The 17234-nt window shown below is 38.1% G+C and overlaps 1 protein-coding gene across 2 annotated transcripts in view; it reads right to left on the bottom strand.

Annotated features, from left to right (window-relative positions):
- UNC5C (unc-5 netrin receptor C) overlaps positions 1-17234 on the bottom strand; it is a 370898-nt gene that overhangs the window by 118768 nt on the left and 234896 nt on the right. For both annotated transcript variants that reach the window (XM_075998685.1, XM_075998686.1), the window contains exon 2: positions 15972-16193. In XM_075998685.1, coding sequence (XP_075854800.1) covers positions 15972-16193 — 222 coding nt within the window. The remainder of the gene's footprint in view (positions 1-15971; positions 16194-17234) is intronic.

Below are 17234 nucleotides of genomic sequence, written 5' to 3'. Positions count from 1 at the left end.
CAATTTCCAAGGGGTAAAAAAAACCATGAAAGCTAGCTATCTGATACCTGCAGTTAGAGTCACGAGGTATGGAATCACAGTATATAATATTTCACAATGAAAACTAACACTAATAAAGATGATGACATTTTCATGATTAGCTATGTTTTTAGTGAAGGGAAATTCATGGATAGGAATATTTGGCTTGAAGGATACATACAACATGCTGACAAACAAAACTAGGTCTCAGCATAAAGTGGGTATATTACATAGAGAGTATATACACGCACCTAACATCTCTGTGTATATTTAAATGCATATTACTCATCCAGTATTTTCCCTTTACCTACAAGCTGGAGTGCATTTACTTCATATCCTATTATAAGCCCATTTGGTTACATTTTTGTCAGATCCCACTTGCATAAGCACTGTTGAATAAATCAGTGTTTAATAAATGTCCTTGGAAATGTATTTAGAGATAATGAACTGCTATATCTGATCATAAATGTACATCGAGCATACATTTTCACTCTCAGAATACTAAAAGAATGGTAGCTTGACCCATTATATATATACATGGAAAAAAAAAAGAGAAATAATAGCAGAGCAATCATGTAAAAGGAGGCCGATTTATTACTCTTGAATGGATACAAGATGCATCAAAATAAATGCGATCATAACTGTTCAAAAAACTCTACTGCAAAGGAAATACCAAATGAGGATGGAAAGTGAACCCTTCCATCATAAGTGCTTTTTGTCACAACTCTGGGGACTTGGGTTGTGGGCACAGCCACACAGAAGGCAAAACTGCAGGATCCTCAGGATTCCAAGCCTACTGTGCCTGCCCTCTCTTGGGTTGCTGCCAGAGGTGACCACAGGCACATTTTCATTTGCAGTGAGGGGTCTTGGTGAGTGGCAGCCAAGATAAAAATACAGACAAGACTGGAGGTGGTTCATGCCTGTAATCAATCCTAGCACTCTGGGAGGCTGAGGCAGGAGGATTGCTTGAGCTCAGGAGTTCGAGACCAGCCTGAGCAAGAGCGAGACCCATCTCTACTAAAAATAGAAAGAAAATAGCTGGACAACTAAAAATATTTAGAAAAAATTAGCCGGGCATGGTGGCGCATGCCTGTGGTCCCAGCTACTCGGGAGGCTGAGGCAGAAGGATCACTTGAGCCCAGGAGTCTGAGGTTGCTCTGAGCTAGGCTGATGCCACGGCACTCACTCTAGCCCAGGCAACAGAGTGAGAATCTGTCTCAAAAAAAAAAAAAAAAAAAAAAAATACAGATCAAGTGCAGAAAAAATATGTTCCCTTTGAAAATTACAAGCAAGATTTTTTAGGTAATAATGTACAGGGCTGTGCCTATTTAAAAAATGAGAAGAACAATCTTTCTCATTCATCATTTTCACAATTCCCTTTAGGTTCTATTCCAACTTCTGTCCATCATCAAATATCTGTACACTTCCCACCTCTGTACTTAACAATGTAGGTTTATATCCCTACACATATCCTATCTGTGTCAACCCATCTTCCCTCAAAGTTTCTTGCAATTCAGCAGGTTTTCGGGTTTGTTTTACAAACCTATCACCCGGGAGATCTCTCAGCAATACTTTGAAATACTGTCCCCTATTACATTAAAGGGAGATCTGGGGTCTTAAGAAGAAATATAATGATGGAGAATGGCTATCATTTCATATATTCCTGCCAGAAATTTCAATGCTTAAAATAAAAAAGAAAACAGAACACATATGCCAAAGGGGGAGGGGGGGGCTGGGAGAGAAAGCAAGCAGGCAAAAGCAAAATTTAGAAGGTAAAAGGGATCACATAAAACCTCGCCAAAGGTTCGTGTTTTACATAAAGCTGCAGTTGGGACTTCACAAAGGAAATCGCTGCACTTTTTATTTCTGGTTCAGAGGATTTACATGCTCTTTCTAATGATCTGGGCCTTCAGCCCCGGCTAATGTGTCCCAGTCCCCAGCTTAGCACTCATGCAAAATTGAAGCACTTTGGAGGCAGTTTAGTGGCTGCCGATGAATCTCAATGCGCAGGGAAAGACATAACGGCTGTTTAGCACTTTCTAGGAGAAGCTGAGCCAACCAGGGGGGAAAAAAAAAAACCTATTGAACCTAAGACATCTGGGAAGCCCAGCGCCAGCGGCTGCAGGAACGACGTGTTTGCATTCCCACTGTGTTGCTAGACCGAGCACAAATAAGCGTGCGTGTGTGCACGCCTGTGATTTGTATGAGAAATGTGGCCGGCAGCACGTTCGGGCGTCCCCGAGATAGGACAACGTTGGTGACAGTGCAGGCTGGCCTGGCAGGGATGCAGAGGGCACGAGGAAAAGGGGCCACGTGCAGGGACGGCCGAGCTCTTCTCTGCCTGTCTCTGGCCCAGGGTTCGAGGTGGCAGACTGGGGCAGGCCTCAGGAAGCCGGGAAAGAACGCTAAGGACGCGTCCATGGCCCGTGACACTTGCTGCTGACTTAGAAATACTCATCGAGTGGGGAAAGCAGCAGGTTAAGGGCCTTTCCTTCCCACCCTGTCCCCACTCTCTGCCTCCACCATCCTGTCCCTTTTACACTGTCCTGTAAAGTGACTGTTTTTTTTTTTTTTTTTTTTTTTGCAGATGCTCAGTGAATGTAGTGGGCTTCCCAAGAGATACGTCCATGTCTGAACCCCTGGGACCTCTGAATGCCACCTTTTTGAAATTTTATTTTTTTATTTTTTATTTCAGCATGTTATGGGGGCATTAATGGGGGTTACATGTTTTGTCCTTGCCCAAACTGAGTCAGAGCTTAAAGCATGTCCATCCCCCAGACCAGGGGTCCTCAAACGTTTTAAACAGGGGGCCAGGTCACTGTCCCTCAGACCACTGGAGGGCCATTGGAGAGTGCGGCACATTCCACACATGCGCACTGTGGGCCCCAAGACAGTCGGCTGCTAAGCAGGACAGACAGCGGTGGCAAAAGCACTCATGGGCTGGATAAATGTCCTAGGCGGGCCGCATGTGGCTCAGGGGCTGTAGTTTGAGGACGCCTGCCCCAGACAGTGTGCACAGCACCCATTAGGTGTGAATATACCCATCCCCTCCTCCCCCATCATCTGCCCGACATCCGATGAATGTTACCACTACATATGCACATAAGTGTTGATCAGTTAATAACTGATTTGCAGGTGGTTACATGTGGTGCTCGTTTTTCCATTCTTGGGATACTTCACTTAGACCAATGGATTCCAGCTCTATCCAGGAATACACAAGAGGTGCTAGATCATCATCGTTTTTTGTGGCTGAGTAGAACTCCATGGTATACATATACCACATTTTATTAATCCACTCATGTACTGATGGGCACTTGGGTTGTTTCCATGTCTTTACAATTGTGAATTGTGCTGCTATGAACATTCGAGTGTGGATATCTTTTTTATAGAGTGTCTTTTGTTCTTTTGGGTAGATACCCAGTAATGGGATTGCTTGATCAAATAGTAGATCCACTTGTATCGCTTTAAGGTATCTCCATATTGCTTTCCACAGAGGTTGTACTAGTTTGCAGTCCCACTGGAATTTGTAGAAATGTTCCTATCTCTCCACATCCACGCCAGCATTTATTATTTTGTGACTTTTTGATAAAGCCCATTCTCATTGGAGTTAAGTCATATCTCCTTGTGGTTGTCATTTGCATTTTCCCTGACGATTAGAAATGTTGAACATTTTTCCATATGTTTTATTTGGCAAAAAAAGGTCCTTGCAGATGTCATTAAGGCTCTTCGCATAGGAGAACAGTGTGGATTATGCAGCTGAACTTGGAAGAGACACTCACGGAAGACGGGCACAGAGGAGGAGGTGACCAGAGACTGTCACCATGGGGCCACAAGCCCAGGGATGCCAGGGAAGCCACCGGAAGCTGAGAGAGACAAGGAACAATTTTCCTCAAGAGTCCCCCGAGGAAGCGTAGCTGGATTTCAGATTTCTAGTCCCCAGAATTGTAAGGAAATACATTTGTGTTGTTTTTTTAAGCCCCCCAGTGTTGAGTAACTTACTGCGGCAGGGCTAGAAAACAAGCATGGGGACTAAGGGCATTCACTGTCTGTCTCCACGTTCAAGAACTTGACAGAGCAGAAAGGTGAGAAAAAGCTGTCTGTCGTGCAGTGTTTTTCTGGTTTCACAAATGTCCCCAGAACGGGTGCATGGAGGTAGCCTTTGAGCCACTGAGGGCACTTCTTACAGAGGGCGTCATTGTCCCGGCTCGTCCAGGCTGTTGCTATAAAAAGAAGCACGTCCTTCTTTCCCTGCCGTTCCTGGGCTTGCCTTGTACCGAACATTCCCCTGGGTTCTTCCAGCTACATTTTAACTCACTCAAGCCTGAGAATCTCCCCCCACCCCAACTGCCCCCAGGAGGCTGCTGTCCTTTAGCCTCAGCAGCGTGACAGGAGGAGACAGGGCAAGGGTGTTGAAGAGAACAGGAGCTCTGTCTATACCCTGTAACTCTACACTGCAGAACTACCCAGGGGGTTCGAGAATTTGTTCTCAGAATGAGAGTAAAACCCGGACAAGGGATAAAAGTACACTGGTTTCTCCTCTCTCCCTCCTCTCTTTTGCTCCCTCTAGACTGGGATCTCCTCAAAGTGCAGTAATCAGGTATTGTTTTTTTTCTCTACTTATAGGACCAAGTAGAGTATGTGGGTTATGGTTTTTGACTAGAACACCTACATATTCCATCTATGCTACGTTTTTACAATAAACAGTGTTTCTCTCAAGCCCTGGTTTTCGAGCCTGGCTGTGGATTATCATCACTAAAGAGCTGAAAACAAACAAAGGCAAAGCGATGCCCCATCCGCCATTAAAATCACCTCCTGGGCTGTGGCCAGGAAGTAGGTGTTCTCAAATCTCCTTCCGGAGACTGTCAGGTGTGGCTGGACTTGACAGTTCCGGCCCTCATAACAGTTCCCTGCTGCTCTTGCCTTCGTGTTCTGGGAAACTTCTTCCAGAACACATTTTTATAATCAGGTTAAACCTTTTATGAAATTAGGAAGGAGGCCAAGGCTTCCCTCATCTGAATTGTTCTTCATTGCTGGATATGACACTTCCTCCATGCTGTGCTGACTTTATTTTTTGCCAGATCCTGATAATTGGGTAATGGTAGCTCTCGTGTTATCCACGCTGGTTTTCTCTCTTCAGATGTGCTTTTCAGGGGATCTGGCCACTGTGGATACTTCAACAGGCATCAAGGGGGCCTAAGAATCACCAGCTAAGTTAAGGGCTGACTCAGGATTGATGGTGTGTAAGGAGGAAGACAAAAGAATCCAGAGCTAGTATAGTCCTCTTCTCCCCTCAGACTTTAGCTAGCATGAGATTATTCATCAATTGTGGAATTTTTTTAACTAAGAAAACTCTCCGTTGTTTCTTTATAGATGCCAAAAATGTTGGGAACAGAGAAATAGTATCGGCATTCTGAGCAAATTATGGAAAGAGTAATGGGTACTAAGATTTAGTGACACAGAAACTCAAACAGAATGGATAACACCTGATGACATCACAGAATAGAAAGGACCACAGTCCCATAATTATCAACTAAGTTTATTTACGTTTAGCACAATAGGTTCAGATACCAAAATAGAATAAAGTTTGGGAGAAAAGCTATGGTCTTTAGGAAGCTGACCCTCTTTCTTTAAGCTGAAATTGTTTCTTAAACTTCCTTAAACATGATGTCTACTTTGTTACATTGCACAATCCAAAACTTTGTTAAATATGTTTCTTCCTATGAAAATAAAGTACAAGAGACTCTTCTTAAAGCCCTTCACAGATTGTAGCCAAAGGTTAGATTAAAAAATACACCACAGCTTTTAACAATTCTGCTATGCTCACTTTGAAGTAGGTATATTAAAACTCTTAAGCCACAGCAGGAAGCACGGTTGCTGGGAACATAGCAAAATTGCTATAGCAACACAAGCACTACTTTTGCTCCTGAAATGCCCTGTTTGGGTAGCAAGTAGTCTAGTAAAGAATGGTACTTGGACTCCTGCTTCTTATCGTAGCCTGTGAGAGGGACTGAGGGTAGGCAGGATTTGATTTTATCTTTTCTGAACTTGGAAAAACATAAATGCATATGTACATACTTACATATCTACTTATATGCATATTCGTGATTACATTGTATTAATCGATGCTTTCATCTTAGCGATGGGAATAAAAGAAGAGCAATATATTATAAATAACCTTGGCCTGAGTGTTAACTGGCAGGGGAGAATTTCTTTGTGTTGATTACATTAAAAAAACTTGCTGTATTTAATTTTAGAAAATTTCTAGTTTCTCTCTAATGAAATACAACTTGCTGAAATTACATTGAAAGGTGTAATGTTTTCACGCCTTTCCTTTGCAATTTGTGTTCTTAGTCATATCTGTTCAATAACTACATGCTATTAAAATTTCCTATACAGTATATAATTCAAACATTAAAAATGTTTCCCATGGGATATAATTAAATTAAAATTACATAGTTCTACAAATACAAGATAGGCGGTGTGTTTTGAAGTATGAACAGGGTCTATAATAATGACGTTTGCAAATATTGGAATTACCAAAAATGAACAAGCAACAAAAACTTCATGGCAACAATCGATCAGAAACAAAAAGAATCTAAAGCGTAATCTAAAAAATTTCAAGTTCTCACTGGTGTTTATAAGTCAGGAAAAGAAAGGAAATAAAAACCAGGTTTATACAGAGTAGGTGAGCCCAAATCACTAAGCTAGCAGTGATAGAATGATAGAATTTTTTTTAATAAAAACAGCAACTAAACGCAAGTTCTAGAGTTCTGACCCAATCATGTTATTGTAATTACAGCTGAGATTATGTTGGCCACCTTCATCCACGTGTTTAAGGACTTAATGTGAAATAAGGATAAATCAGTTGTGAACATTACCAAGTGAAGAATAAACAACAGTGTATAATTCAGGATAATTGATATTCTTTTATGACTAACTGGCAACTACTATCTTGTGATCAGATTAGCTCAGTGAAAGAGCCTTCAAGTTCTATATGGATCCTTATGAGTTTTCTATTTTTATTTACTCAGCCCTGGGGCCAGCCTCATATTGAAAAGAAAAATTGTTAGCTTCTGGTATTGAAATAAGTTCCTCGGAGAAGGAAATCAAATAAATAATTGATTTATATTCCAGAATCATTTATCTTCATTGGCAGATGACTATATTGCGGATCTAAAGCCCCATTCCCACAGTGGGAGCATCAGTGGCAATGCTCCCACTGATTTAAATAAAAAATTATAGAATGGCATTCAAATAGAGTTTCCAACTTTTATAAATCACTTACTAAAATTTGAACAAAATCCACCTAACTTTCTTTTGAAAATGTTTACTTTGTTAATGAGAACTGAGTTTAAAATGATTATTAGTATTATTATTATTATTTTATTTCGGCATATGATGGGGGTACAGATTTTAAAGTTTCAATAAATGCCCTTTCCCCCTCCCCCCATAAGGAGAACAATTGGCATGATGTATTTACTTAATGGGTAAAATAACTCTTCTTACAGCCATCTTTATGTATTCTTTAAATTACCTATACATGAAATATTCCAAATAAACATACTATCAGTTTGTCTCACTGAATTTCAGTTACTCAAATTTAGTAGGAGGAGTAGCTATAATCTCACAATACAAACTTTCATTGATCATTTCCTGTGCATCTAATATAGATGTATATATAACTTTAATAAACAACATGATATTGAATTATAAGAAATTATGATTTTTGCATCTCAAAAATGGTTGAATATTGATTATTTCATATGGATTAATAAACATATCTAACTAGCTCATGAGTATAATGAAAATGGAAGTATAAATAAGAGAAATGAAAACATGTTAATTACAACTTGGGGTTTTATAGATTCATTCTCAACATTGCATTTGAGATATTTCTTTAAGAATGTGTAGGATTTTGACCAGAAGTGAGATGAAGAAAAGTATGGTAATAAGAATGATTAACTCATTAAATATTTATTTATTTATTTAGAGACAGAATCTGGTTCTGTTGCCTGGGTTACAGTGCAGTGGCATCAGCCTAGCTCACAGCAACCTCTAACTCCTGAGCTCAAGTGATCCTCCTGCCTCAGCCTCCCAAGTAGTGGGGGACTACAGGCGGGTGCCACCATGCCTGCCTAGTTTTTGTATTTTTTTTTTTTTTTTTGTAAGGATAGGGTCTCATTATGTTGCTCAGGATGGTCTCAAACTCCTAAACAGAAACGATCCTCCCTCCTCAGCCTCCCAGATTGCTGGGATTACAGCCATCACACCTGGCCTGACACATATTCATTGAGTAACTACTAAGTACCCAACACCAAGTTAAGTATGGAACTGAAACAGTGAAAAAGACAGACATGATCTCTGTTTTATAGCACTTATTCTCAGCTTATAATGCTTAGACTGAAGAGGAGAGATAATTTGGTAAAGGAGATATACTAATTTCTTTTAAGTTTCTAAGATTAATAAGAGGCCAGGATGTAACCAGAGTTATTTTCTGAAGTTCCATATGACACAAGTAGGTCCATGAAGTTAAGATAACAGATAATTGGTTACATTCAATTTAATGAGAAGCATGCCAACAATTCGGTTAAATTTAACTAAATGAGTGCCACAGTTCTCCTAAATTAAACTTTCTATGATTCTAAGGCACAAAAATGTAAGGAAAATAGTATATGCATCATTTTAAATAATTTATGCAAATCCTCCATCATTTCCCTTTGAAAATGTATAAGTAGCATTTCCTAAACCATTTCCTGGTGTGACAGTAAGGTCTCAGGATTTTTTAATAAAGGTTCTGTGAAATGAGTTCAATTGCCAAACAGCAAAGAAGATTTTCCCACCACAGAACTTTCCCAAGACTGTCACGTGCTAATATACATTTATCATGTATCTGAGTATCTGAGGGGACATGAGTATTTGTGTCCCCTCCAAATCCATATGTTGAAATTCTAACTCCCTTTGTGAAGATATCAGGAGGTGGGGCCTTTGGAAAGCCATTAGCTCATGGGGGAAGCCCTCATGAATGGGTTACTGCTCTTATAAAACACGCAAGAGAGAGACCCCTTGCCCCTTCCCCTTTGTGAGGACACAGTGACAAGGCACTGTGTCTGGTGGGAACCAGGTTCTCATCGCCCATTTTGTCTGCTGGCACCTAGATCTTGGATTGCTCAAAATCCATATCTGTGAGAAAGAAATTTCTGTTGTTTATCAGCTACCCAGTCTAATGGCATTTTCTTATAGCAGCCCAAGCAGACTGAGATGACTTTATTCTTCCCTCCAAAACGGAAATATTATTGCAGTGTTTCTTAGATTATTTGAACACAAAACTTTTGTTTGCTTGTCTCACAAAATAACACCTATTAAAAACTTACAAAGACACTGGTGGCTTGCTGAATATAGTTAAAGAGGAAAAATGAGATTGGCCTATTACATAGGGCATGCGGTGGAGGTGAAACTATTAGAATAGGCTAGAAAGTCTGATTAGGAATCAATTATACTGAAGACTTTGAAGATGAGATCAAGGAGGAAGTGTTTTATTCCAGCGACAAAGGGATGTCATTATATGTATTTGAAGAAGTAGAATGACAACCACTTAATCAACCCCTTGAACACTTGTGTTTTAGGCCTGTGACTACCTGGAGAATGGACTGCTGGGAGAAGGGCTCAAACCAAGAAGGTACAGGGAGCTACCTAGGTAATGTAAGAGGAATATAATAAAGGCCCGAACTAGGGGAAGAGAGCCCAGAATTAAAAACAGAAGGATGATTTAAGAAGGAATTAGCAGAACTGATGATCACTTTGGTTGCTGAAGTAAGAGAGGAAGCTGAGATCTCTATTTTTCTGCTGGGATGGGGAGGAGAGGTAGCTGCAATAGGAATACAAGAGTAGAAAGATTTTCAATTGAGCCACTTCTGCCAAAAAAAAAAAAAAAATGGGGACTTGAGTGTGCACAGTGTACCTATTAAAGCTCTGATTTGAGGTTTTGAGTAGAAGCAATTCACTGAAATTCATGCCCAATTGTAGCTTGTCTTCATCATTCCCCCCCTCCCCCATTTTAAGGCCCACCTTTTGCTGATTGGCCAAATACTAAAGCCCTTCAAGAATTAAAAAAAGTGAAATACAATTCTAAGCACGAGTTTAGGCCATTACATTAAAGAATCACAAAGGCCTACATGGAGAAAACCTACAGGGCAAGAAAAGCAAACAAAAGCATGATAGACACACATTTAGCTGATGCTGAAGTGGATTTTTTTTTTTTTTTCCTGAGAAAAGGAATAATTGTCTTGCATAGCTCTTTCTTAGACTAACTGTTTTGAGTCTGTAGTTACTGGAAAATTTAGGGAGACCCTGGGCAGAGGGCCAAGAGCAAAGGCTTTGGAAGCACAGAGCTCTAGGTTCCTATCCTGGCTCTGTTATCTCCTCATTATATGATTTGAAGCCAGTTAGTTCCCTTATCCCGTTAAGCCTCAGTTTCCCATTTGCAAAAGGTGAATCTTAGAAATTATCTTATAAGATTGTTAGAATTAAAGACATAATATATGTAAGGTGTTCAGTATAAGGCTTGGAGGTTTTTTTTTTTAATTGTTGTGTTGACCTTATTGACATTTTCTGCTAATCTGAGAATAATTAAGGATGAAAAAGAAAAATCTCAGGGATTATTAAAATTTCCAAACAGCCATGGTTTTCTAAACTCCCCTGCTTCTTCATAGAAGAAAAATATTTGCTTTTGATGGTGGATCTTAGGTACCATGGAAACAAGAATTGAAAAGACTTCAAGTCAATAGAAATCAAGCAGCTGAGCCTGAGTTTTTCTTAAAAATGCAACCATAAAATTTTGAGCAGATCAAGATTTCTATGGAATTTTGAAGGCAACATAGGTATGTATTACTATCTTACCCAATCAAGAGCTTCTGATTATTGAACATTTCTGAATCATCTAATATATACTGCCTTCCACTTTTCTGTTTCTTATATCACATATACACAAGAAATGCAAAAGTGGTTTTAATTATGGAAAAGCAAAGAGTAATGGCAATGAATGATCTTGAATGGGTACATTTTGTTACCATCAGTGGTATAGCCATGCTCAGTAAATAAAAATAATTATCTGTTTCCTATTTAATGGTTTCATAATTTAAAAGGAAGAACTTCATGAGTAAGAGAAGACCTTTTTTTTTTCAGTTTTATTGTTTTGTAGTTTTTCAATGTAAAGGTATCTTTGATAGAGATTTTATTAAATGCAGTGCATCTTCCTTTCTTAGTTGCAAGAGAATGTAGCTGATTGTCACTAAATATGTTTACAATTATTATTGTTAGGCAGAGGTATCTGTAAAAACAAACTTGTTTGCAATGACTTTTCTCTGTTTTCTCATCTGATAACCAGTTTGATTGTTTTAAGTGCTAGAAAAATTTCTCTGATTTGCAATATATTTCAAGACTTAATGTATTCTACCATTTCTTGCTATTAAGAACCACTAAGGCCCTAACAATACTATAGTCAGACTCTGTTCAGTGGGGTGCTGAAGACCAAAGTTGCAGAGTGATTCCAGCTTCAGGGAATAAAAACCCCACAAATGCCTCTATTTAAATTCCATTCACAATATTTCTGATCTCACAGGAAAGCCAAAAGCCCTAATATAAAAGGTCTACAAATTTCCACCCAATATTTGTCCATATCGGCGATATATGATAGCAAGCAAAGAAATGCAATAAAGTATGTGGGCTTTTTTTCAGGTTTCATTATTTATTATGGAGATAATGCATTCGTGGGATTGAAAAAAAAGCAAACAATAAAAGTCTCTTTACTACCCCAAATTCTAAATTGTCAACTGCTCATTGTATATTTCTCCAGAAAAATTCAATGCACATTCAAATATATGTGCATTCTCTTTCTTTATTCAATGGGAACATGTCACATGCATCGATCTTTACTTTGGTTGTCATGAAAAATTTTATATGAGAGATTTTTCCACAGCTTCACATGTGGAACAACCTCATTGTTTTAAAAATTATCACAGTATTCCATCCTAGGGATGAACAGTCCTTGATACGCAACTGCAACAAGGGTGCAGTAGACAACCTTGTACGCAAATCTTTGTACAAATTTGGAATTTTATTTTCAGATAGCTCCTAGGCTTGTAATTACTCAGTGATTGTAATTACTCAATATTGATGGTATTTTCAAATTGGCCTTCAAAAAGTTTGTACCAATTTATACCCCCATTAACAAAGTATGCCTTTCATCAAAACTGTATAGTAACAAATGTTTTGATCCTCACAACATCTCCCTAGATGCTTATTTAGCATTTGAATTTATTTTTCTGTACCTTCATGCTCAAGTTCTGCTCAATTTTCCATTGGATGGCTGGTCTTTTTCTTAAATAAAGTTTAGGAGCTATTTATTTATTAAATTAGTCCTTTGGCTAATATCTATCTACGGATAATATAACTAGTTCTTTATTTTTTATCTGTTCCTTGGTTTTGTTTGTGGTTTACTTGCTTTGGATATTTAATTTAATGATGCTTTCCTATAAGGCTTAGAGATTTTGTGTCTTATTTAAAAAGGCTTTGCATGCCACTGAAACCAACCAACCAACTAACAAAGCAATCAAATGCCAAAATTTTCTCCTAGTGATCGTGGTGACCTTAAGCCCTAACCGCTAGAATTTATTTTATTCTACAGAATGAGACAGAATCCGAGCTTACTTTATTTTTCTATTTTTCAACTGCCCACCTTGTCATCTCAACCCATGTACCCAATAAACTCTTTTTCTCATTGGTTGAAAAACTACTCTTTTATCATATTCTAAGAAGTCTTAGGTCTTTGAGTATTTCCTGGCCTCCATTTTAACCCATTAATTTGTGTGTCTTATCGTTTTGCTAAGATCAAACTCTTTTAACTTCCTTAGCTTTATATTACAGTTTTAAAGAGCTGGGGTTCCTTCTTCACTCTCCCACTATTTCAGAATTCTCCCAGCTATTTTCACAAATTATTTTTCATAAAATGTTGGTGACATTACAGGTTCATTTATAAATATCAGGCATATAAAAATATTCAGCTTTTCTACTCCAGAATAAAATGTCTTTCCATTTGTTCAAGTTATGGTATCTTTTTATGTCTGAGTAGAATTTAAAGTTTTCCTTTCTAATATTCTGCAAATTTCTTATTAACTTCCTACCTATATACTTTCTCTTACATTGCTATCTAAGGGATATCTTTTACTGCACTATAATTTGAATTGGCTCTCTGTACATAGAAAAGATAATGGATTATACAAATTTTTTAGCAGCTATTTTGTGTATTCTCTTTTTGTTTTTGCAAATTTTTTTCCCTCTGAAATTGCATAAGTTTTCTAGATATGCAAAATAATGCCATTTGTCATAAATGATTTTTTCCACATTCTTTATAATTTTTATACCTCTTCATTATTTGCCTTGTCTAATAGCACTGGCTAGGTAGGTTAGAACAATACTAATTAATACTGGTATCTGTGGGCATCTTTGTCTTTTTCCTACATTTAAAGGTACTATTCACCTGGTTCTGGTATGTCAACGTTTGGCTGGGTGCTGCCTTTCTTGTAAAGTTCACGATGAAAATAAAGGCCAACAAAAGGCTGTATTGCATTTCACTCCATTCCTGAATCTTAGGGGTACTGTGCTAGTATTGGCTCTCCCAAATCTTCTTTAGTTCTCATGTATCCCTCTTGAATCTCAGTGAAAACATGCCATATATTTTATAGTTACATTAAAAGGTACTCATCAGTGTATGTATAATGATATTAATTAATTTTGTGTAGAAATGTAGAAAATAAATGTTTTGTAGAAAGCAGTGTGTGTGGGTGTGTGTGTGTGGGGGGGTTACTAACAAAGTATAGCATAAAGTTAGTAGAATAGCTCAATCTCAGAACAGTTTTTTTTTTTTTTTCATTCATAATCTTCCCATATAGGAACTTTCATTAGATTGGGAAAGGCATGTGTCGTAACTTTCATTTTAGCTTTTGTGATTTCTTTCTTCTCCCTCTTATCATTAAAAGCTTATGGGTTTGAAATCTGTACAAATAAATGAGCTGAAACAAATAAAACTCAATTCGCTGGAGATTTTGAAGACATCTGGTGGAGTTATTTTCTGAGTAATTAGACCAAGATGTGAGACAATTCTCTCACTAAGTAAGCTACCCCCACAATTGGAGACCCCATTATTTCTGCAGGTATCAGCTTGAATTCAGTGAGCACACTGATTCGCAAAAGAAGCAATTATGTAGAGTCACCACCTGATTTTCTAAGACCATTTATGTTATAAAGTATGTGTCCCCGCATGCTTTTACAAAAGTTGCCTTTTCTCAGTCCTTTCATAGCCTATTCTTTTTCTTTATGTCCCATCATCTCGATGTGCTCTTGACGTTGTTAGGGACATTGAAAGTAGATTGCTCCCACGTGCTAGTCTCTACTTGCCCCTGGTTAATCCAACACTCGGGCATAAATATATATTACTTACAATATCATTTTTGAAAATGTGTATCCATTTTGTTAAAGAGTAATATCTATGAAGAATAATGAAAGTGTTGAAATGCTTCAATTTTTGTCATATTAGTCACACGTTAGCCTGGACATGTTTTTTAACAAAGAAGCCTTAATACTTAAGATATATGTCAATATTACAAAAATCATAGATCTGGAGGGCATCTGAAAGTTCAAAGAATTATTCTCTCTGCTGGAGAGCAAACACATTTAAACCACCATAGAAAGGTATCTATCTTTCCAATTCAAAAGAACTCTAGAAGATTCTACAACTATCCTGAGTTATCCACTATAGAGTAAAAAATTGCTATCAAGAAAGTTTCCTTTATACATAATCTAAACCCTACAGAGGTTACTTAGAATCTGCTTTATTCTTTACTGACCTCTAGGGTTTTATCTTTAAGGGTGATAATTACAGAACAATAAAGTCAGGAGTTTAAATGCCAGGGGCAAAGATAGTCTGACCAAGATCCACCCAGGGAGTGGCTACACTAACCATTTTTCTCCTATTCCTGGATCCTACACGATCATTGTTCTCAATCACCTCAATTCACCTTTAGTTAAGAGTTAGAAAGTTAGGATTCATTTCTGGATATAAGTTAGGGATACAAGATAATTTGAATCTACAACATTTATAAAATCCTTTAAAAACATATAAGGGAAAACTATACACCTGAATTAACATTAGATAGTGAGGTACTCAAGTTCAATTTATCCTAGTTGAACATGCTCCCCAGATCTCAGGATATTTAGATCTGACTATGCCACAAGTACAGTTCAAAGACATCTTCAGTAGAGCATTTACCATTATTTCAGTCTGCTCATTCACATTATTTGTCTTCTTTTTTCTTTTTTTTTTGAGACAGAGTCTCACTCTGTTGCCCAGGCTAGAGTCCTATGGCATCAGCCTACCTCAAAGCAACCTCAAACTCCTGGGCTCAGGTGATCCTCCTGCCTCAGCCTCCTCCCGAGTAGCTGGGACTACAGAGGCATACGCCACCATGCCTGACTAATTTTTTCTATATATTTTTAGTTGGCCAATTAATTTCTTTCTATTTTTAGTAGAGACAGGGTCTCACTCTTGCTCAGGCTGGTTTCGAACTCCTGACCTTGAGCGATCCTCCTGCCTCGGCCTACCAGAGTGCCAGGATTACAGGCGTGAGCCACCTCGCCGGGCCTATTTGTCTTCTTAAACATGAACCAAGTTTGAATTTCACATAGTCCAACAGGAACCAAGTCGAGATTTACTCATCCTACTTTACTTTGCAATTCATGGAACAAGATCACCACATCTTAACCAAACCAAGTCAAAACTCTTTGCCAAAGGATAGTAACTCCATTTTCAACTTCACTGATTGAAACAGTAGTATGACATGGGCCAAAGGAGTCCGTAAGTGAATTTGGAACTGCAATCCAAATGCAAAGCGAAAACTTACCGGAAGTTTCGTCTACTCTCTCATCTACTATGTGGTCCTTCTGATGAACCCACTCACTGTTGCACTTGAAGTAGATCTGGGTGGCAGGGCTGGCTTTGCAATACAGGTTCACGGGCTTATTCTTCACGATATATGCTTCTTCAGGCTCAATAAGGAAATGTGGCAGAGGCTCAGGTGGGTCAGATGGGAACGTTTCTGGGAGTTCATGAAAAAAGTCATCGTCTATGAAACAAGAAGAAAGTGAAGAACGGTCAAAATATTGTAACAACTTGCCTTTTACTTGCTACTCCTGTAAAAATGATGACTTGTAAATGGGCAATTAATATTAATATTAAGGGATTTGAATGCCTGCCTTGTGCCACGTGCCAGGCAGTATGTTAGATCTATTGACTGGCTGCTCAATCAAGGATCCGAGTTTTTATTCTCATTTTTACACACAGCAAAACTCAACGTCAGGGAGGATGAGTAAGTTGCCTTAAGCGCATAGGTAGTGAACAGCAGAACTGAAATTGGAATTCAAGTTTGTCTCAGTCAAAAACTGTGCTGTTCCTAATGTATTACTACACGTCCCATTCCACAGTGTTACCCTTGAGAGCAGACAAAAGCAAAATCATTAGCAAAAAGTTTCTTTGAAAAGCGTAGTCTTCTAGACAAACCTTTGCAAAGAGCTGAGTAGAAATACTAGAAACAGGAATTAAGGATCTTTAAGTTCAGATTCAACCCCATTGCTATTTTCAAAAGATATCACTGTGCAAAATATTCATTCATTCATTCAGCCAAAAAATATTTGAGCTCAGAATTATGCTAATCACTGGAAATACAGAGGATAACATCAAGTCACTTAATAATAGAGCCACAGTAGAGCCTTGAGTCTAGAAATGCTATTTTAGTCTTATTTTGAAAGTCTACCTCAAGCGTTATATGGTGTTATGTAACTGGTAACACCTATTCTCCTTAGAATATTACTGAGTGTTATCATGAAGAACAATAGTCTCATTTTGATAGAGCTGAAAATTATCAAATATATTGCTCCCACCCAGATGTTCCAATACCATTGAATAAACAAAACCTAAAAACCACTTGAGATGTTTGCACACCTTGAAATACATTTTTAACTTGGTTTGGCATGATTCCAAAGAGAAAGTCAAAAATCATAAAAATGCTTTTTTAAATGAAACTTACTATCATGTTTTGCAAAAGTCAAGGTAAAAAGAGTCTTTCCAATACACTATAAATATGTTAAGCCAGATAATTATCTTCCTA

This window comes from Microcebus murinus, chromosome 29 (genome assembly GCF_040939455.1).
Source record: "Microcebus murinus isolate Inina chromosome 29, M.murinus_Inina_mat1.0, whole genome shotgun sequence".
In the NCBI taxonomy this organism is placed as follows: Eukaryota; Metazoa; Chordata; class Mammalia; order Primates; family Cheirogaleidae; genus Microcebus; species Microcebus murinus.
The sequence above is the reverse complement of the archived record's forward strand: the minus strand, read 5'-3'. Positions and strand labels throughout refer to the sequence as shown.